This window comes from Stomoxys calcitrans, chromosome 3, assembly GCF_963082655.1.
Source record: "Stomoxys calcitrans chromosome 3, idStoCalc2.1, whole genome shotgun sequence".
NCBI classification, from domain to species: Eukaryota; Metazoa; Arthropoda; class Insecta; order Diptera; family Muscidae; genus Stomoxys; species Stomoxys calcitrans.
In genome coordinates, this window is record NC_081554.1 from 123246908 (window position 1) to 123270189 (window position 23282).

The window sequence follows — 23282 nt, forward strand, 5'->3', positions numbered from 1 at the left end:
GTTGTTGTGTGTTTGGTTCTGAACTATAATGCACACACCCAATCAAAACTCATTGACAGATAGTGCTTTTCGTGAGGAAAAATTATACTCAGCTGTTGCTGTATTGTACCTGTTCATTATGTCATGGTACATATGATGAGTATGATCATGATGTGCCATATAAACAGCATTTAGTTTCGCTGTGCCGCAACTTGGCTCTAATTGGTTGACTTTTTATTAAGAGGGGAAAGCTGTGGGTGAAAGGGGGTGATATGTTTTTTTTTCTCTTTTCACCCTACAGATTTCCCCTCTTATCTAGAAACTAGAACAAGAAGAAGAAGAAAACCACCAGAACTAGAAGGAAGAACGTCGCATTGTAACCAAAAATAGGAGAATATAATAGGATAAAAAGAAGCTGAAAGTGGTGGACCCACTATCGAGCAGTGTCATCCACATAGTACTGTGCCATCCTCGATTAAAAACGACACGCTTTTAACGGAATTCGAGGAAGTAGTGGTGTCATCCGCTTATGTTAGTATCCATAACCCCTCATGATGTAAGGAGACATATCTTTAAGATATAAATTGATATATATTGATAACAAATAATTACCTTAATATATACACATAACAAATAATTTTGCTCGCGTAAAAGCTAACTAATTCTGAGTCTATTGAGAAAGATCCAGGGATAAAGGATACCAACAGACAAGGATTGTTTTTTGTATGCACATTTCTTGTAACCAACACCCTAGTTAAAAAGACAAGTGTAGTGTATAGATATAAATTTGGCTATTTCGTTCATACGGAAAAAATAATATATGCTCTTTAATTTTTCAGTTTATAGAGAAATAATGGAACCGCCGTGCTCATTTCATCCTTGCGATGAAGCAGTGATTGCCACCAACGATGATGCCAGCGACTGCAAAAGGTGTGCTGTACGTTTGGGTTATTGGAAGGACGATTATATTGGATTCTTTGTGCGCAATCAAGACCGCAAAGCCCCCGAGATAAATAGAGGCTACTTTGCCAGGGTCAAGGGCGTTGAGATGTGTGTAGAGAAGTTCCTGAAGGTCAGTCTACTTACTATTTATAGCATTGCTTCTAAGGGCAAATGGGTGGAGCATTTCTATAAGGCAATGGGAGGGAAGGAATTTACAATTGCGGGGATGCATGCATTCGTATATGTGTTTGTGCCACGAGGTGGCAGTCCGATTTAATTGTTTTTTATTGCCGATTTGTAAACATTGGGGGCGCTGTATCCTGTTGCACATCTTGCAATGTCAAGGCAATTTAAATCGTGTATACACGATTGATCATTCTATTTAAAACTTAATATTAACAAAACTTAATAAAGCCCTGTTCCTTAGTCGAATGTTCATGGGCAAAATTTGCAATTTGCAATAAAGCCTTAAAAGAAACCTGTTTATTTATAAATAAAAAAGGAACCTCTTTAAGTTTAACATATTTGTGATTTTTAAATATTATTTTTTTTTTGTGATCGAGGATTATCTTCTTCTTTGGCGATGTTTATATGTGCTTCAGCCTTTTCCAACTTTTCTACAGTGATGAGGCGCTCTAACTCTAAGACTCTGCCCTAAATCGGAGGCAACTTAAATTTAAATAAAAATTTGAAAAAAGGCAGTTAGAGCTGACGTGTCAGAACGCGATGTTCGTTAAAAAAATTGAATTTTAGATAAATTTCTTTGGCTTAAGTAGGACGACTTTAATCGAGCTCTTTCTCAGTAATGCTTTTCTTAATAGAAAAATCTGGTCCAGTTGCCGATTTGTGTATTGGGTAAATTTTTTCACATTGTTTGCTTAGCAATACCTTTTGGCCTGAGAAAAAACAATGCATGGACATATTTTCTGCATACTATTGTTGAAGATGCATATTTCGCAGTCCAACTTGACACTGTAGCAGAATATTGTGCCTCCATTCGTAACTCGTTTGCTTGGTTCTAATAAATATTCAGATCCAGGAATTCGGCGACTTGGCGTGGGTGCCTCTGGTTGTAAGTTGAGTAGGTGGGAAGGTGAACAGGTGGCATCTATCTTAACCCAGACACGGTAGCAGATGCGGTGAATAGCTACCAAGTGAATGTGGTCCTTGGAGAACGACCACCTCCCATTGCACCTGAAGAAATTGTCCTCCCCCTGCTAACCAGACTAGATCTGGCCCAATTACGATCCTGCAGATGCACCCCCTCAACTCCTATAGAGTAAGGATTGATGCCACAACTCCTACAGAGCAAGGATTCAAGAACCACACAATATATTGTGGTTCTTGTTGTTGTAGAATATCACATTTCAATCAAACAATACTAAACGAAATTGAAGTCGTAAATATATTAAATGGCACGAACTACACTTTGTTATAACAATATCTAGAATCTTCCATTAGATATAGAAATTTAATTCAAAATGATAACGGAGTAAGTGGGAATAAAGGGCAGACGATTTGGCAGTGAAGGCCAGAGGACTGTCGTCAATAAACTTGGTTAACCCGAAGCCTTTCGTGTCGACGCAGTCCGTGTAAAGGGCGTGGGCGACGAATGCGCATGTAACGCTGTGCAACAGTGAAACAGTCGGTAGGACGGCTAAAATCCTATGGGGTGAAACGGATCTTCAGAGGACAAGGTTATTACTGAAAGGAAGTAAGAAGAGTATAGCTTTTGGTATCATAACGAGACACATAGGACTACGAGCTCACTTATGCAAAATCGGACATTTGGGGAGGATTAATATACCCACCCTCTTTTCAACCTAACCCAATTCAAAATGAATTTAATTCTTAGAATCGTCAATCCACTTTTTTGAATTTTGCTAAATTTACATAGGCGCACAGAAATACTGCTACGCCATATATAGATTTATACTAAGTGGTATTATTGCACGAATTGTAAAATGCCAAAATTGTAAGTCAGACCTTGAAGTTTCAGTCTACGTGGTTCTCACATCTATTCCGTACTCAAGTGCTGCCAGCCAGTGATTTGGGACCTCGCTTGTCACAAAATGGCAGTTGCCTGAAGGGAGGACACTTAATATTTTGGGATAATTGTTGTTCGGCTGTCCAAGTAGTGAACAATGTGGCTGAAGATTTGGTGCCAGATATCTTCAAATTTCTTGCAGATTGTCAAGCTGGGTGAGGTAAGCGATTAAGATGTCACCTCCAAAACATGGTTATTGAACGCTTCGACAGCATTTTTGGCGACGAAAATCATTGACTATGCATTTTTATCTTATTTTACGGGAATAAAAAGTTGTTAATGGAAGCAGGCGACAATTTGCTTCGAAGTGGTTCTTCCACGAACAACTTTCGTTGGATTTGGCTCGATTTCGAAAGCCCACACGAGCTTTTTGGAACGATCGTCAAATTGTGCGGAATCCAACAAAAAAAAACTTTTTTACGATAAGGTGTTCATGCAATATCGAATGCATTTTAAGTGCGAGTGCAATACTGCATCAATCTTCTCTGGTACAACGGCCGTTTTTGGACGAACTTCACGGAATTCAGATTTGAGAGATGTCGGCCATACAATGCTATCATCGCCATATAATGCTATATGATGGTGCTACATCGCACTCTTGTCGTGAGAATCCAAAGTTGTGTGTCCGCACGAAAATGTTCACTAGTGAATTCTATTTTTTGTCAAATTAATTTTTTCAATTCACTGTAAACAACTCAAACCATGGTCGTATGTCAAAACGTTTTGAATACAACTATGGTAGAAAATCTGAAACGTTCCAATGAAAATGTCAGATAGCACCTTGCAACACTTGGTATTGCCTAGGCCATAAACTTATAAAGTAGCTCTCGTAATAGAAATCACTAGTAAACAAAGTTTATAAGCATTAGTATCTGTTCTCTATGAAGAACTTTAAGGCATCAATTCTAATTAATGCAGAGATATGTAGATGTAGAAATTATATTCGTTGTTTCTTTAGTCATTAAAATTTATTGAAATATTTATTGGCGGAATAATTATTTAGTTGATTGTTTTTATGTATTTTTACAGAAAACTGATGGAAACTGTCAAATTATAAACCTTGGCTGTGGTTTTGATACACTTTATTTTCGCTTACGCGATACACCGCATCAAGTGAAAAATTTCATTGAATTAGATTTTCCAACCGTTACCGCACGCAAATGTTACACAATCAAACGGAACAAAGTCCTTTTATCTAAAATACATGATGAAGATGGCGAGGTTAAATTAAGTCCTACAGATTTACATGGTCCAAACTACCATCTAATGGGCGTCGATCTCAGGAATATCGATGAAGTAGATCATAAATTACAGCAAGCAGAAATAGACTATACGTTACCAACAATATTCTTAGCAGAGTGTGTTCTTGTCTATATAGAACAAAATAATTGTAAAAATTTACTTAAGTGGATTGCCAGTAAGTTTAGCAGTGCGGTGTTTGTCAATTATGAACAGGTGAGTAATGAGCGCATTAACCTTAAATAAGCAGAAAGACGTTTCATAAAATAAGAACTAATTACAAAAAATTAACAGATAGGGCAGATCTATTCAATTAAAAAAAAAACAGTTGATTTATATTTTTTTTAATTATACTCTACATTACTTATTTATAATTATGGTATAGAGTATAATAACACACTATATTTATTTTCAACACCTTGAACGAGTGTAGACGGAAGCTTTGATAAGTATACCGTTCGACACGGTAATATTTTTGGCGTCGATCTAGCCATACACGCCTTTCTGACTATTTGTCTGTCCATGTATTATTCGATCATATTGAAACTTGCCACACATCATTTTAGTGGTGATAAGTTTTTTGAAATTAAACAGTTGGTTCAGATTTAGATAACGTTTCATATATGTATATGTTAAGCGAAGGCTTTAGAGCGCACAACAAGCCGATTACTGGCTTAGGTGTATGTCCATAGTGGCATGGGGCGCACCCTCTTTTCAACCTAACCTAACCTAAGCGAAGTTTATAAAAACTAGCCCAACCCACGCTCCGCTGTGCCTTCTACAATACACAGAATAAAAATGTACTTATATTTATAATCTAAGCTTCTAGGTCTGATTGATGTATCTTTACTTCAAATATACTTCACATTGTTGGCATATACAACTTGCCTTTTGGTTGAATGCAGTGCATATTTTAAAAAGTTAAGATTGTGGAGCCGCGCTGGCACTTAGCTCAAAATGTGTTTTTTATACCCTCCACCATAAGAGGGGGGTATACTAATTTCGTCATTCTGTTTGTAACTACTCGAAATATTCGTCTGAGACCCCATAAAGTATATATATTCTTGATCGTCGCGACATTTTATGTCGATCTAGCCATGTCCGTCCGTCCGTCCGTCTGTCTGTCGAAAGCACGCTAACTTCCGAAGGAGTAAACCTAGCCGCTTGAAATTTTGCACAAATACTTCTTATTAGTGTAGGTCGGTTGGTATTGTAAATGGGCCATATCGGTCCATGTTTAGATATAGCTGCCATATAAACCGATCTTGGGTCTTGACTTCGTGAGCCTCTAGAGTGCGCAATTCTTATCCGATTGGAATGAAATTTTGCACGACGTCTGAGACCCCATAAAGTATATATATTCTTGATCGTCGCGACATTTTATGTCGATCTAGCCATGTCCGTCCGTCTGTCTGTCGAAAGCACGCTAACTTCCGAAGGAGTAAACCTAGCCGCTTGAAATTTTGCACAAATACTTCTTATTAGTGTAGGTCGGTTGGTATTGTAAATGGGCCATATCGGTCCATGTTTAGATATAGCTGCCATATAAACCGATCTTGGGTCTTGACTTCGTGAGCCTCTAGAGTGCGCAATTCTTATCCGATTGGAATGAAATTTTGCACGACGTGTTTTGCTATGATATCCAACAACTGTTCCAAGTATAGTTCAAATCGGTCCATAACCTGATATAGCTGCCATATAAACCGATCTTGGGTCTTGAATTCTTGAGCCTCTAGCGTGCGCAATTCTTATCCGATTGAAATGAAATTTTGCAGGACGTGTTTTGTTATCATATCCAACAACTGAGCCAAGTATGGTTCAAATCGGTGCATAACCTGATATAGCTGTCATATAAACCGATCTTGGGTCTTGACTTCTTAAGCCTCTGGAGGGCGCTATTCTTATCCGATTAGAATGGAATTTCGCACGACGTGTTTTGTTATGATACCCAACAACTGTGCCAAGTATGGTTTAAATCGGTCCATAACCTGATATAGCTGCCATATAAACCGATCTTGGGTCTAGACTTCTTGAGCCTCTAGAGGGCACAATTCTTATCCGATTTGAATGAATTTTGGTACGACGTGTTTTGTTATGATATCCAACAACTGTGCCAAGTATGGTTGAAATCGGTCTATAACCTGATATAGCTCTCATATAAACAGATCTGGGGATTTGACTTCTTGAGCTTCTAGAGGGCGCAATTCCTATCCGATTTGGCTAAAATTTTGCATGACGTATTTTATTTTTACTTTCAACAACTGTGTCAAATAAGGTTCAAATCGGTTCATAACCTGATATAGCTGCCATATAAACTGATCTGGTATCTTGACTTCTTGACCCCTAGAGGTCGCAATTATTATCCGATATGCCTGAAATTTTGTACGATGGATCCTCCCATGACCATCAACAAACGTGTTTGTTATGGTCTGAATCGGTCTATTGCCCCATTACAGATCCAATATAAATCTTTCTCTCTATTTTACTTCGTGAGCCCCAATGGGCGCAATTCTTATACGAATTGGCTGAAATTTTACACAGGTCTCCAACATATAATTTAATTGTGGTCCGAACCGGACCATATCTTGATATCGTTTTAATAGCAGAGCAACTCTTTTCTTATATCCTTTTTTGCCTAAGAAGAGATGCCGGGAAAAGAACTCGACAAATGCGATCCATGGTGGAGGGTATATAAGATTCGGCCCGGCCGAACTTAGCACGCTTTTACTTGTTTCGTTTTCATTTATTATTTGTAGGATTCGTACTCCTCTTCTTTAATTTATGCCCCATATTGTTATTATTGGGTTATGTCCGTTGGGAATTGAAGGAGGGACCAGCGCAATAAACTTGACTTTACACACCAGAAAAACAATTATATGTGCATCGCGTAAAATTGCACTAAAAAATGATTTTTTTTTGCTTTGATTTTGTTTCTTTACTTATTTAGTATTATCACATTAAATCTCAAAGCATTTCAAATTTTTTTGATAAAGAAAAATATTTCAAAATTTTTTTCATAGAAAATGTTTATATGTGCGTTACTAAATTTGTTTTATATATATTAATATTGTTGTGTTGTGTTCTATCTTTTGTCTGCTTGATTCTGTTGAGTGTCAAGACTCAGTAACTCTGCGACCAAGATGGGGTGCGTCCACAGGGATCTGGGTCTGAGTAAAGTGGGTCTGTCCGGGCAGTTAAACGGGTTAAGTGTATCGTGTGATCCCTGGTTACAATCGGGACATACATCTTGCACGTCGGCATCAATCCTTGCTCTGTAGGAGTTGAGACGGCTGCATCTGCTGGAACGTAGTTGAGCCAGAACTATTCTGGTCACCCGGTAGCCATTTACCGCATCTCCTACCGTGTCGGCATGAATATTGTCTAGACCTGCTTGATATGCCGCTTGATCTAGTGGTTCTCTCTTGTAGCGCTGAACCTCACGCTCTAGATCATGTAGATCTATTTTAAGGCTGCTGGGCGGTGGATATATATCCACAAGATGATGATTTGGATGGTCTCTGCGATAACAGTCCAAATGGTATTGCTTAGCATGTAGTTATGTCTTCGCACTGGTAGGATCTTTGTCTTCTGATGGAGGTGGTCCACATGAGAACTGAGGAGACAGCACGTCGCAGTTCGGATGGCGGCATTCTGACAGATCTGAATATTATTCCACTGCGTGTCACAAAGTTGACGAGACCGGCCACAGACCGGCCAATTGCTTTGTATGTAGTCAACAAGATTTCTTTGTCTGCAGCCAGCAAGTGACTTGAGGACCTTGTTTCTGCTTTTTACTTTATCGCAAATTGCTGTGGCATATGGGGAGAATGTGTAAGAGCTGTCAAATGTGACGCCAAGTATTTTGGGACACTTGACGGTCGGAATCATTTCTCTAACGACCACCACAGTCAGCTCAGTATTCACCTAACGCGTATTTTTTTTCTGTCACCAAAACGCAGGGGATGTCCCCTATGAATGCAGTGTAATGCGTTGGCGAGAGGAAATTAGAAATTGAAGAGGGGGAAAAGCATGTAGTGCTTATTGACATTTGTCTTAAATCCTTGGATGTTAAAGTGGGTGGGAAAAACATTAGCCGGAAGTCGATTCCACATACGAACGCTTCGGGCGAAATAAGTATTATCTCTTTAATGCATTGTGCGGTCCGCGGGCCAATCAATTACAAACGGGTGTGAGTTCCTGGAATGTCAAGTAACCCTGACATACATCTTTACAACAGGAATAAGAAGACGAATACACACCATAAAAGTACCGATAGAACAGCGCCAAACAACCCACATTGCGACGATGATGGAATGGGGTAATAGAGTTGGATACCCCACTGTCCCCAATCACTGCCATCGCTCTCATCTGTACACGGTCCAGTAGCTCCAGGGATGATTTTGAAGTTCCAGCCCATACATGTGAGTTGTACTCCATTTTCGGCCTTATGAAAGTGGTGTAGATATTAAGAAGATCAGACAGAGTGAAGTAATTCTTACACCGTTTAAGTAGTAATTCCGTTTAAGTGAAGTATTTCTTACACCGTTTGTAGTGAACAATGTGGCTGAAGGTTTGGTGGCAGATTTCTTGCAGCGCAATATGAGGCAAGTTTGTTGAGGTAGACGTTTAACCTATCGCAGATGTCAACAATGGGTGGGGGTCCTGATGCCATGATCGTACAATCGTCCGCATATGTTACGATCTCTATGCCGTCTGGTGGGGGTGGAATGGAGGATAAATAGAGGTTAAACAGTGACGGAGATATCACCCCACCTTGGGAAACTCCCTGTTTCACTCTATGGTGCTTCGACTTCTTATCCCTAAGTTCCACAAATGGCGACCACACAGATAATTCGCGACCCAGCACAAGGAGGAGAGCCATTCGCCGTATTCGTGGTCTCCGAGCCGATGAAGAGCCATCACAATTTACCGAGGGCGAAGTTAAACATGTCATCCGTGACGACAAATCATCTAAGGCGTTGGGCCCCGAGGGAATCTCTACATTGATATTGAATAATTTGGATTCACCTGGAGTTGAGTACCTTACTACTGTCCCCAACCTGCCTTTGAACACTCTTATAATTCCCGATGTCTGGAAAATGGGCAGAGTGATTCCGCTACTGAAGCCTGGAAAGGACCCGCATTTGGGGGAGTCGTATAGACCGATCTCCCTTCTCTCCCTAGTGGCAAAGATGCTTGAGGCATTACTCCTTCCGAGCCTCGTAGGAGAATTTGCATCCGCCGAGCATCAATATGGATTTCGAAGACTGCATAGCACAACAACAGCTTTGCATGCCATCACCGCACGAACTCCAGTATCTATTATCAGCTTCCCATCTAAAGAATTGCCAAATTTTTGAAGTTAATTCTCATACAATTTTCCTCAAACTTCCTATTCCATATCTTCTTAGTTTTCAGTATACAGCTCATGTAGTTGTGATCAGTTAACGTATTTTCAATCGAACACATCGTTATTAAATCTTTTAAATTTCCAAATACATCATCTATGGATGTTTTACTACCTGGTCTGGTAATAAGTTTGTAATGCGAATGTATGTTATACTCGTTAAACATATTTGTTAATGCAGACACATGCGGATGATTCCAAGCATGTCAATGTTAAAATCACCGACAGCAGACCAATACTTTTTCAACACTTTCAATGCTCCGAAGAAATACATAATTTGCAATCACATTTTCGAGGTCGGTATAAATTAACAAGGTGCAAAGGTTTTCCATTCCATTTGACAAAGAATCTGGTAGCAAAATAACTATAATCTCCAAAAATATTACCCTTTTTTGTACAGTAACTCAATTTTACAGCAGTATATAGCTGTAAAACCAGGGATGTTTTATGACTGGACGAATATCTCGTCAAACCCCGACTTTTGAATTGCTAGAATATCGGGTAGTCTACAATTGCTACAATTGAATTGCCTGAATATCAGTAGTATATTCTTTAGGAATCTGTTAGGTTAGTTTAATTACCTCATTCAATTTCTTAATTAGAACTTAATTTTATATTTTTCGTGAAATTTTCCCATGTTATTCATTTAATATTATCTAGAGATACACGTTATATATATATACATCGAATGCCCTGAGGTCAAGCCCCGACCATTCACTCTCTAAAAAATCCTACTTGTGGTAGTAATCCGTTACAAATTCGATCCCCCCGAATAAAAGGGCAAAAGCCGGGATTCAAAAAATGCTATTACACAACTAGATCCTTAAAACTAACTTAAGACCTAACAATCCATGACCAAATGTATACAAAACAAAGCAAAAATAAAGTTATTCAAAATGAATACAAAATCATATGCTGATGGGCAGCTACTGATGAATCCTATACACGGGATCATCGTAGTCCAATCTCTTGTATCTTCTATGGTTGTTGTTGTTATTGTAGCAGTGTGGTGTACACTGAGACGGCAGTTTTTGCCGATTAAGAACTTCATCAGGCCAATCCGGTACGTACAACCGGCTGCCATGGGATTGCTCTTCTATGGTAGTCCATAAGTCTACCATTTTCATCATACAGCATATTGCCATCAGCCATATGTACAAGGTACTTAGGTGGGAGGACCTTTTGGGTGTCCTTGAGGCGGTCGAAATCCTGGAGTGAGAGGCGTGCGTCGCGGATAATTCGGGTGCGTGGTGTCTGATGGCCACATCGACCATGAAGGCGCCTATCCTGGGCACTACGGCTTCTCCATAATCCCTCCTATTTGAAGGGTTTCTGTTTTGGCCTTGTAATGTTATCGTTGTCCGGGAAAGGAAATCAGACCAAGAAAAACCCTGGATGGCCGGGGAGATTCACTACATTGGTCATTGGTACAGTGATAAAAAGCAGAAGAATATTGGGATGTGTATTACACACGGCTCAAGGAATACAATAAAATTACCAGAGCGGCATAACGTGCCTCCTGGAAGCTTTTCTGCGACAGATCGATAGTGTTAATGACGCCGCCAAGATGAAAAAGTTTATCTCAAAACCCATGTCCAAACCGAAACGTTAGTAGACGACATGGGAGTAAAAGCAGAAGCAACGGAGGTCGTGTTGATGAAAACACATATTCCACAGGATATTACGGGACTTACGGAGACACTGGAATTTTGGAATAATGAGATTGGTCGAAGGCTTATCATAACGGAATTTATGGTCAAGGAAGCCTTGGAAGCTTCAAACCATTTAAGTCACCCGGACCTGATGGAATATTTCCGGCGACACTATAAAAGAAGGCGGACTATCTGTCTCTCATCTGGCCGTTATTTTCACAGCGTGCCTAGGACAAGCCTCGCAGGAGGTAAGGGTGGGTTTTATACCCAAGCCCGGCAAGGCCAGTTATGCGACACCAAAGGCCAAATGCTTTATGTCCTTTCTGCTCAAAACCATGGAACGCATTGTGGATACCATGATAAAGAGTAGGACATCCAGCGAAATGTTTAAATACAAACAGCATGCCTATGTCAAGGGAAGGTCTGTGGATACTTCCTTGCACAAGATTGTGCATAAAATAGAAGAATCCCTTGGTTTCAAGACGTACACATTGGCGGTTTGCATTGCAATCAAGGGACCATTTAATAAGTAGTATTTACTTCCGGATTTATTTTAAGGAAAGTTTTATGAATTGTTAATTTTGTAGTGTTTTAATCATATATGGTCTAGCGACTTGACTAATAAATGAGCAAATTAAATTAAAAAAATTAAAATTAATGTGCGGACCGACACATTGATCCAATTCTTAGACCAATACCGGGTGGTCTATTGGACTATAGTGATGTAAGGCCAGAGCAAGATCCAAAATGTACATACTCCATTCACCGATTACACCTCACCGACACCGACCAAAAAGGGAGGCGGTTCTGGCAAACCAAACAGAACCAGGGTCCGGGATTCTTTTCAATCCCGGCACAGTCCAGAAGCGTGCGGAGAAGGCACTCCGGGATGTGCCTCTCCCATGACGAAAAAATAACGAGCACGTACACTGAGGCGGCAGACCTTGCCGATGAGAGTTCCATCGGGTCAATCCGGTGCGTACAATAGGCTGCCATGGCATTGGTGATATGTATGAATAATACAACTGCGTGCGGAGAAGACACTCCGGGACGTGCCTCTCCCATTACGAAAAAAGACGAACACGTACACTGAGGCGGCAGCCCTTGCCGATGAAGGAAGGTCAATCCGGTGTATGAAATCTCAAATGGACCATGATGCATAAATAATAGCAGAATTTTTATCGAATAAACAGATTTGTTTCGAATTCTGTTAAAAAAATAATCATAAGTTTTTGACTTCACTGTACAAATGGAGATTTATTTCAATAAGAATTGGAAGCAGCAGTTTATATGAATCACGATCAGTGAAGTCCTTGTAAAGCAATCTATCATGGGATCTTCATACACAGAACAAACATAAATATAAAGTAGCACCTGCAATTAGAGTTTTACATAGGTTTGGTTAAAAGAGGGTGCAGATATTAATCCGCCGCATGCCAATATGGACATACACCTAAGCCAGTAATCGGCTTGTTGTGCGTTCTTAAAACTATGAAGTAACCTCTAAAAAGAAAATTTTAAGTTAGGATTTACGGGCTACTTACAAAATCCTTAATTGTTTTCAATACCACTCCCCTAAGTTGGTTCATGTCTGATATTGTGTCTCCATCTTAGTACCGGTATTTGTTGGACGCGAAAGCCGGGCAATGACAAAGGAAATGATCCAACTTCTCATCATCTTCCCCGCATGCCCTGCTTTCACTTGCCGCACCGATTTTACATAAGTGAGCTCGTAGTCCTATGTGTCCCGTTATGATATCAATAGCTATACTGATCTCCTTCTTGCTTCCTTTCAGTAATAGCCTCGTCTTCTCACGATCTGGATCCCCCATAGGATGCCGTTCTACCAACCGTTTCGCTGTTTTACAATGTTGCATGCGCATTCGTCGCCCACTCCCTTAACTCGGACTGCGTCGACCCGAAAGGCTTCGGGTTAACCAAGTTTATTGACGGCAGTCCTCTGACCTTCACCGCCAAATCGTCTGCCCTTTCATTTCCCCTTACTCCGTTATGGCCCAGCACCCAAACGATGTGGTTTTTGCTATCCTCAGAGAAGGCATTAATCACCTTCTTACACTGCAAGACTGTTCGTGACCTTACCGTCCTAGTTGTTATTGCCCTTATGGCAATTTTACTGTCGGTAAAGATGTTCACACTCGACGTCCTCGTGTTAGCACCACACCACTTCACGCATTCCATGATCTCCGCCTGCAGGACCGTATTATGGTCAGGCAGTATAAAACAGATCTCAGTCCTTGGGTTCTCAATGTAAACGCCCAGGCCCCCTCTGCCCTATAGCTTTGATCCATCCGTGTAACATGATCTTCCAGATGGCAATACTAGGGTTCGGTCAATCCAAGACTGTGCCGCTGGCAGCAGTGCCTCGCACTCGACTTCAAGGTTCATCTCAGGTATCCGATCGGAAACCTCTTCCCTTCCTTCCAGGTTTCCTATCTTCTCCTCGATTATACCTAGATGGTATGAGCTGCTCCAATCCTCAATCCATTCTCCCATCGCCTTAAGTCTCATAGCCGCAGTGGCTGCCTCACACTTAATCTGTGTGTCAATGGGTCGGATATCTAGGATAGTCTCCAGTGCCCTAGTGGGCGTGGTCCTCATCGCTCCGTCTATGCCAACACAACATGTTCTCTGAACCTGTTGTATGGTCCTTATGTTGCACTTTTTCTCCATAGCAGTCCACCAAACTACAGAGGCGTAAGAAAGTATTGGTCTAATCACGCTCCTGTAGAGCCAGTGGACTATCCTCGGATTCAGGTCCCATTTCGAGCCTATTGCCCGTCTACATAGTGCCCAACATCTGTGAGCCTTCTCAGTACGCTTCTGAATGTGACACTTCCAATTTAGTTTCCTGTCCAAGATCACACCTAAGTATTTGACCTTGTCAGATATCGAAATCGTCTTATTGAGGAAACGTGGTGCGTTAAATTTACCCACCTTCGTCTTCCTCGTGAACATGCATATTTCAGTCTTCTCTGGTTTAACATTGAGACCTCTGGGTCTAGCCCAGTCATATGCCATATGAAAGACCCTTTCGGCCCTTCTGCTGCATAGCTCGTTCTTATCCTTACCCCTTAGAAGTATTAAAACATCGTCTGCGTAGCAGACGGGTTCAAACCCCTTCGCAGTCAGCATCCGTAATAGGTCATTTATGGTGGTCACCCATAGGAGTGGCGATAAAATGCCCCCCTGTATCGTGCCCTGTGCCACTTTCTCCCTTATATTTATACCATGGGACACACAATTTATTCACTTGTTCCTTAGCATATGGTTTATCCAGTCTCTAAGATCCGGGTCCACCCGGTACTGGTCTAAGGATTGGATCTGTGTGTCGGTCCGCACATTGTTAAAAGCCCCCTCGATGTCAATGCATACCGCCAGTGTGTACGTTTTGGCATCGAACGATTCTTCTATTTTATGCACAACCTCGTGCAGAGCAGTTCCCTTAATGTCATACTCTTTATCATGGTGTCCACAATACGTTCCTTGGTTTTGAGTAGAAAGGACGTAAGGCTTATGGGTCTGTAGGCCTTTGGTGTCGCATAATCTGCCTTGCCGGGCTTGGGTATAAACACCACCCTTGCCTCCTGCCAGGATTTCGGAGTTAATGAAAGACCTGGGCACGCGGTGAAATTTTGGCCAGACAAGGCACCAGATAGTCTGCCTCTTTCTGTAGTAACGGCGGAAATATTCCATCAGGTCCGGGTAACTTAAATGGTTTGAAGCTCCTCAAGGGTTCCTTCACCACAATTTCCGTTATTATAAACTTTCGATCAACGTCATTATTCCAAGATTTCGGTGTCACTGTGAGTCCCTTCATATCCCGTGGAAAATGGGCTTTCATCAAAGGCCTAAACATGTCCTCTGTTGTCTCTGCTCTCACTCCCATCTCGTCTATTAAAGTTTCAGTTTGGACATGGGTTTTTGAGAGAAACGTTTTTATATTGTCGGCGTCATTAACGCTATCGACCTGTTCGCAGAAAAGCTTCCAGGAGTCACGTTTTGCCGCTCTGGTAATCTTATTGTATTCCTTGAGCCGTGTGTTATACACATCCCAATAAACTTCCGTCTTTTTACGACGTGCTCTGTTAAAAAGTCTGGGGACCTCTTTTCCAATATTGCAAATCTTCCCGGTCATTGAGGGTTTTTCTTGGGCTGATATTCTTTCCCGAAGAGGACAACTATCTTCGAAGGACCCCAGCAGTGCCGTAGTAATCCTGTTGACATTTACCTCAATGTCTTCTATGCTTGGACAATCTAAATTATCTTGCTCAAGTCTTCTTCTGAGTAGCCTTCCGAATTTTGTTCAGTTGGTTTTCAACTTATTCCGGAAGCTTATCGGATTCGGGGCTGGCCGTGCTATTCTAAACCTGATTTATCGATGGTCAGAGAAAGAGTGTTCCATGGAGACCCCCAATCCTGAACCTTATCGAATAGATTTTCCGAACATATCGTCACATCTTCCTTCCTTCCTTAGTTCCTTCCTAATTCTATTCACAAAGGTAGAGGTGTTAGCAATATTAAGTGTTATTTAGTCGTTAGTATTCAAGAACTCTACCAGGGCTTGACTCGGTTATTAGAGTTGGTACTACCCACGAAATGTGGTGAGAGTTCGCATCGCAACCTATTAGTACTTCGTTTCCTATCTGTCTTACTTTTCCCACCAGCCGTTGCAGCTCCGACGTGGGTGAGTCGCGGAGAGTCGAAAGGCAGATTAAGTGATGCCAGGCATGCTCCACCGTCTCCCTGTCTCACCACTGTTGCATCGGACGTTGACAACTCTGGGGTAAATATATATATAAATGAGTTTTACATAAATACAAAAAAAAAAGAGTGGTCAACTGAAGTCATTGCAGAGGATGCAGAACAAGGCCTTGAGAAATGTTTATAATCTACCACGGACTTGCTCAACGATTTTCTTGTATTAAGGCTTTGCTCATATTGCCTTTACACGGACTTTATAAAACGCAACTGCTTTCATGTATATTTAAATCAGTACGAAACTTCGTGGTCCCTTCAATTATGTCTCATAGAAATCAATCAACTTTTAATGCAAGAAGTAGATAAACTTTACACGATGCGGTTTTTGAATCGGCAAAACCGAGTTTTACCATCTTCCTCAACAGCTAAAAAGCATCTTAAGAATTTCAATTATATTTTTTGCGGTTTTCCCCGCAAACTGCACTTTAGCCCAACGTTTAAAAATCTTTGAAAAAAAATCGTCCAACGACTCTCACTGATGCTACTGCAGATATTGAAGAGTTAAAGACGTCGGATGGATCACATATGGAGCGGGCACTCCGGGACGTGCCCCTGCCAGAACAAAAAAGGACGAAAAAGACCCGATGCACTGAGGCGGTAGCATTGGTGATAATATCCACCGTATATGTTCTAATTTATTATTTTAGTGAGATTCCATTGCAGGATATTGTTTATTTATTATTTTAGTTTGATCTTGGTGCAGTCGAGTTAGATTTGTAATTTCAATACATCTTTCTACAGGATATATTAAGCATTTAAAATCTATTTGCAGTTCATATCTTTCGAGGCATACTCGTATATATATAAAGTATTGAAAATAGATATAAAGATTTTTTCAATTCCGTTTTATTATATTAATTTTTAATTTATATTTTTTTTGTTTAGGTCAATATGAATGATCGTTTTGGCGATGTAATGCTTAATAACCTGCGTAGCCGTGGCTGCAGTTTGGCCGGTGTCGATGCCTGCATCTCCTTGGAAACACAAATGAGCCGATTTCTCGAGTGCGGCTGGAATGGTAGTCGAGCCTGGGACATGGTCCAAGTATATCAGAGTATTCCAACGCCAGAGCGGCAACGCATCGAACGCATAGAAATGCTCGACGAGGGTGAATTATTAGTACAACTATTCCAACATTATTGTTTGGTTGTAGCATGGATAGGCGAATTGTTTCAAGACATTGAAATTACGTGCGTTAACGTGTAAAATTTCTTCCTTGTTATATAATTTTTTATGAAACTGCAAAAACTAATATATTTTCCTCCTTACTTGCTATCTTTTTCCATAGTGTTGAAAAGCGTATGTCATCCCTTAACATCGACTAAGCATAGAGAATGAAGAAACGAAAGGCTGCACAATTTACAAAAACAAAAAAAAAAAACAACAAGAAACTCTTAACAGATATAAAATCAAAAAATACCAGCAACATTTTGCTCTATTTTGTATATGATATGAGATAAAGAGTACATAAGTATTTTGTACATTGCTACTTTTGGTATTTAATTTAAATTATGGATTGCATGTGGTTTAACCTATTGATAGCAGAAAATCTTTGTGAGCTCACAAAAACAAACGAACTTGAAAATACACAATATTACATATGTATGTTCATATGTATTTACTCATTGTTTAAATGCAAATTAATTCTTTAGTTGTAGTGAGGACTGTAATTTAAAAAAACAAAATCATTGAATTTATATACCACGAACTTTAAGGGTTCGACACTTTAATTATACATTTCTTTGTTATTTAATATTTAAACAAAAAATTCACACATACACACAAAAGCACATAACGTATCTAATAAACAATGGGGATTACACCAAGGGGTGCTTTTTGTTTGGGATAGAGCTAAGAATAAAGCAAAAATGTCATAATTTTGAATTGAAATGTGCTCCTATTTAACTGAAAGTTTGTATGGCTTTGATGGTGAAATGATGACTGATTTGTAATTACCCTAGGCGATGCAGAATCTTGACATTTACAAAGATTTAATGCATTGTAATAATTATGCGTGAATTATTTGCACTCTCGAAACTGATAATGTTTGGGGTTGGAAATAATCCAGCACCAAAGTAAAATATTCTCATTCATTTTTTGTCATATTAATATTTAAATAAATGACAATTTCAGTGTGAATTTATGAATTGCTTAGTGTAAAACGATCCATTCAAAAAAAAAAAAAAAACATGCCCTGTACATATGTATGTATATCATTGTATTGTTCTTTTCGATATTTTTAATAAAGAAACAGTAACAAAAAATTTACGATTAATATCACAAATTTATATTGCCAAAGTACTCCACAACAACCCAACCCCCCGAAGTTATGAGAACAACATTTGTATGTGTATTGATTGCTTTATTAATTCTCAATTATTAAACAGCATTAATAGAATCCTTTTGCTATCACTAATATATACAAGTTTTTTGTTTGTAAAACAGTATTTTTTTACACAACTATCCTTCATTAAATAAGGAATAAAGTAAATGATATGTTATTTTGAAAGCATAGAAAACAATAAATCAAAGCTTATACACATGGAAAAATGAGGAAAATTTCAACATTGTACTGTATGTGAATAACTTATGTGTGTGTTTCCCTTAATAAAAACATTATATAATAATTATAATTGAAAAGTTCTCAATGAGTTTCCTTTAAGTTTTAAGATACCAACATAGGATTGTGGCCCATTTCGACATTGTATTGGCATCCCATCGAAAAATATTATAAAGTCATCAAGTTATGTCCATCCGTTTGTTAGTCGTGGCGTGTTTTCATATCGCTCCTCGAAGAAAAATATCCGTATCTTGGAATAGGTACCTATTATGAAAAATTTGAAAGCCTTTCAGGAGTAAGCTCAAAAAGGACTTCAAAGAACCAACAGCTGCGGTGGTGGCGTCAGACCGAAGCATGTTGTCCGCCCCACCTATAGGTGTGAGTGCCTTGACACCTGTAGTCGAGAGTAATGCTTCAAGCGTATAACCAGTCGTCAGACTAACAATTGGGAAAGAACCAGTTGGATGCGCAGTTCGTTTCCAACGATTAAGTAAAGGTGCTGTTTCCGATTCATATTCAGTGTCAATGAAACAGTCAGAACAACCAGAAATGCGGAGTATGTACCGGCAATCGGGCGAAAGTGCAGGATGCTGGAACTGACATTCCAGGCACTTTTACGGAAACTGGGAAGAGAATCAGATAATACTGCTAAAATGCTGAACAAGAGCTCCCCGTTTTTAGGTAAACGGGGAAGACAAAGCCAGCCCCCCGTTATGGAGACTCCAGACAGTGTCCTGCGGAGGGAGACAAAGTCGGAACATAAACGAAGAAAGAGCGCAAGGCCCCTGAGTCTCCATGGAGGACTGTTACCTCGAAAAAAAATGCCACTGCCCTCACGAAAGGGGAAGATGGTCGATGAGAAAGGTAAGGAGCCGTCATCTTACGCCAGAGTGGCGAGGAAGCACAACAGAGATGGGATGACTTATTTAGTCATCGATATCGGCAGTGCATCCGGTAAGATTCCACCGGATCATCGGTCCCAAGTGGAGAATCTGGTAAACGAACGGGTTTTCGAATATTTGTTGAACTTTAAAAATTATGAGCTGCGAGTATAGGCATCAGAATCAGCAGAATGTATTGATACTGCCAAAAAGCTCGTTGGAAGAAGTAGTAAGAGTGACGGCGGCAAATTCGCAACGTTACGTACGATGGAAGACTTCAACAAGCAAAAGCAAGATTTTGTCGTGCAGAAATGGGAGGACTTCTACAGGGAGGAGAAGGAACTCTCCTCGTGGTGGGCATTGATCAAGTATCCGTGACAAGTTTGGCTAAGACTGAAGGCATGGCGCGCTACGGTACCAATGCCATTTTTTCAAGATTGGGAAGGTTAGGATGGGCAAATATCCTCATATTGAACTACCAGGCAGTGCAGCGGCAATATACTCAATACCGCACAACGAACAGGGGGCAGACGACGAGACAATAACCGACGCTCTCATTGGGAATTCCAGAAAAAGCAAAGATAATAATATAAAAACATCAGGGAGTGCAGGGACGAGAGACTCAACACAATCTAACGAACAGGAAGCCGAAGATGGAACCATCAGTGATTTTCTCAAGATTCGGAAGAATAGGATAGATAAAGATCCTAATATTGAGACGTCAGGCAGTGCAGTGACAAGAAACTCAATGCAGCCGACTATGAGACCATCACCTACTCTCAAGAAGCCCAAAGCTCAAGATTTGGAAGACTAGGACAGGAAAATATCCTCATATTAGAATATCAGGCAGAGCAGGGACGGAAACATCAGGGAGTGCAGGGACGAGAGACTCAACACAGTCTAACGAACAGGGAACCGACGATGGAACCATCAGTGATTTTCTCAAGATTCGGAAGAATAGGATAGATATAGATCCTAATATTGAGAAGTCAGGCCGTGCAGTGACAAGATACTCAATGCAGCCGACTATGAGACCATCACCTACTCCCAAGAAACCCAAAGCTCAAGATTTGGAAGACTAGGACAGGAAAAGATCCTAATATTAGAATATTAGGCAGAGCAGGGACGGAAAACTGAACAGGGACTCGACGATGGAACCATTACAGGCTGTTTCAAGATTCGGAAGACTAGGATTAGAACATATTAGAATATTAGAACAACAGTGCAGGGACAGGAAACTCAAAGCAGTCTGAAGAACAAGAACCAGACGATGAGACCATCGCCTACTCCCAATATGATCATTTAATGGTAATTGAGGTTATAAAGACAAAGAGAAAATCAGTAAGGGCAAGGTTTATATTATTTAATCCACACAGAAAGAAAAATGTTCATGATATTAATGCTTTTGTCATAACATTTATGAACAAAATGTTTAAATACGTCCTAATGAAACTTTTCATAACATATATGAAACACGTTTCATAAATCTCAATTCAATGAAACATGTCATAATATTTATGAAAATTAAACATAGTTTATGAAAAGTTGTCATAACATTCATGAAAAACTTTCATAACATTTATGGTTATTTTTTATAACATTTAAGAAACAATTTCATAAAATGTTTTGATTACATTTATAAAAAAGAAAAATTAAATCAGAAGCCTGGATATTTAGTTAAATCCATTGAAATAAAATGTAGGCATAAATCTAGGTACTGTATTGTTGTTGTTGCAGTCACACTTGCATGTGGAAGGGGATAGCGACTCTTGATCAGCCTCAGGGAAGGCTGGATCGTTCCGATACACACAACCGACACTGTACACGAACACAAGTGTTCCACAATTGAAAAAAATATTGCTTCACGGTTACTTTTTTCAGTAAATTTTGATGGTCCATCAATGGCTTCACTTTGCAAACTATGGACAAACAAACACAATATTATCGGTACTATTTCTTTCTTTAACTTCACTGTCAAGTTAAAAACACCCAATAGCTGTGCATGTTGTCATGTTGTGCATTGTTGTAATGTAAAGCCTACATACATATAGGTATGCGTTTGTGTGTTATTTTATTTTTTCTTTTCTACACAACGAAAGCATGTGTGTAAAAATGGACAACAAACAAACAAACGAGAAATAGTGACAAAATGCTGAACCTGTTCCAAGTATACATTAAGTTGTTTACTTGAACTTGACTTGGAAATTCCCCCATCAAATTTTCATAAATAAGACAATTTTCATTGTATAACTACGTGGATATATTTCAATTAAATAATTTTCATTTTTATGATAATAATTATTAATATTATGAAAATGTTCTTTACGTGTATGAAACAATATTTCATAAATAAAAGAATTTTTTTCATAAACGATCATATTCATACATTCTCTTGCATTAAGAATTTTCATAATATTTATGAACAAAAGGTTATGAATTACATCATCACAATTATGAAGGATCATTACATTTATGAAGGAAAATTCTCTCTGTGCAGGAGCCATGGATGACGCGGAACAAAGTTTCTGGACTGAACCGTATCAACTACCAATTATTCTATGCTAACATAGGTACTCGGTCTAGGGCCTGCGTTGTTTATCATAAAAATGTTAGTTATATATTATCCCCAGAGTTGTCAACTTCGGATGCAACAGTGATGAGACAGTGAGAAGGCGGAGCATACCTGGCATCACATTATCTGCCTTTCGACACCGCTCCCACGTTGGAGCTGCAATTGCTGGTGAGGAAAGCAAAACAGTCTGGAAATGAGGTACTAATAGGGTGCGATGCGAACGAACGAAATGTGATGAGACTTTTCTGAAAACCAACTGGCCAAACTTCGGAAGACTACTCAGAAGAAGACTTGGGCAAGATAATTTAGATTGTCCAGGCATAGAAGACATTAACGACAATGTCAAAAGGAATACGACTGCACTACTAGAGGAGCCTTTCGAAAAACCCTGGATGACCGGGGAGATTCGCAACATTGGGGAAGAGGTCCCCAGACTTTATAACAGAGCTCGTCGTAAAAAAGCGGAGGTTTACTACTGGGAAGCTTCTGGGAGCTTTTCTGCGAACTGGTCGATAAAGATAATTAATTAATAATTGCAAATACAAATTTTGCCCATGAACATCCACTAAGGAAATGGGGCGAACTTCTCACATATCAATGAGTGCAGTCCGATTCAAGTTTTAAGCTCAATGATAAGGGGCCTCGTTTTTAGCCGAGTCCGAACAGCGTGCCCCAGTCCGACATCTCTTTGGAGAGAAGTTTTTCATGGGCAACATTTATGAGGTACTATGTCATAAATGTTGCCCGCATAAGAAGGGGAAAACCACAGCTGAAAATTTTTTCTGATGGTCTCGCCAGGATTCGAACCCAGGCGCTCGGCGTCATAGGCGGGCATGCTAACCTCTGCGCTACGGTGGCATCCTAATTAATATTTAGAGCACACAACAATCCGAATACTAGTTTAGGTTGTTGTTTAACACTGAGGCGGCAGCCTTTGCCGATGAACGACTTCATCGGGTCAATCCGGTACGTACAACCGGCTGCCATAGTTTAGGTGTATGCCCATTGTGGCATGGGCGGACTAATATCTGCACCTTTTTTTCAGGTTAACCTAACCTAAATTTTTCGACAAAAAAACTAGTTTGCACTAACGTTTATGCTATTATCTAAAGGCCAAAACAAAATAAGCGCCTGTTTTTTGAGCTTTGTGTTGAAAAATGCAAATCTGCAAACAAATCCCACAACACTCAGTGTTGCCAAATCGAAAAATCATGGTAATAAATC

The 23282-nt window shown here is 39.8% G+C and overlaps 1 protein-coding gene across 5 annotated transcripts; it reads left to right on the plus strand.

Moving 5' to 3' along the window:
* The first annotated feature begins 309 nt into the window (after positions 1 to 309).
* On the plus strand, positions 310 to 18688 carry LOC106090686 (leucine carboxyl methyltransferase 1). Of its 5 annotated transcripts, none has more exons than XM_013256963.2 (6): positions 310 to 535; positions 634 to 745; positions 819 to 1051; positions 3998 to 4423; positions 16931 to 17247; positions 17334 to 18688. In XM_013256963.2, the coding sequence occupies exons 1-6, from the start codon at positions 509 to 511 to the stop codon at positions 17368 to 17370; spliced, it is 1152 nt and encodes a 383-aa protein (XP_013112417.1). In that variant the 5' UTR covers positions 310 to 508; the 3' UTR covers positions 17371 to 18688. The 5 variants fall into 5 exon arrangements, with proteins under 5 accessions (XP_013112417.1, XP_013112418.1, XP_013112419.1 ...); XM_013256964.2 differs by having other exon boundaries at positions 16931 to 17235; XM_013256965.2 differs by lacking the exon at positions 634 to 745.
* Positions 18689 to 23282: the final 4594 nt, after the last annotated feature.

Bases quoted from the DNA above. Each gene is read 5' to 3' on its own strand.
- LOC106090686 (XM_013256963.2), top strand. From the start codon at position 509: ATGTTAGTATCCATAACCCCTCATGAT. The intron at 536-633 runs GTAAGGAGACAT...CTCGCGTAAAAG, and splicing joins TATCCATAACCCCTCATGAT to CTAACTAATTCTGAGTCTAT. The intron at 17,248-17,333 runs GTAAAATTTCTT...CTTTTTCCATAG, and splicing joins GAAATTACGTGCGTTAACGT to TGTTGAAAAGCGTATGTCAT.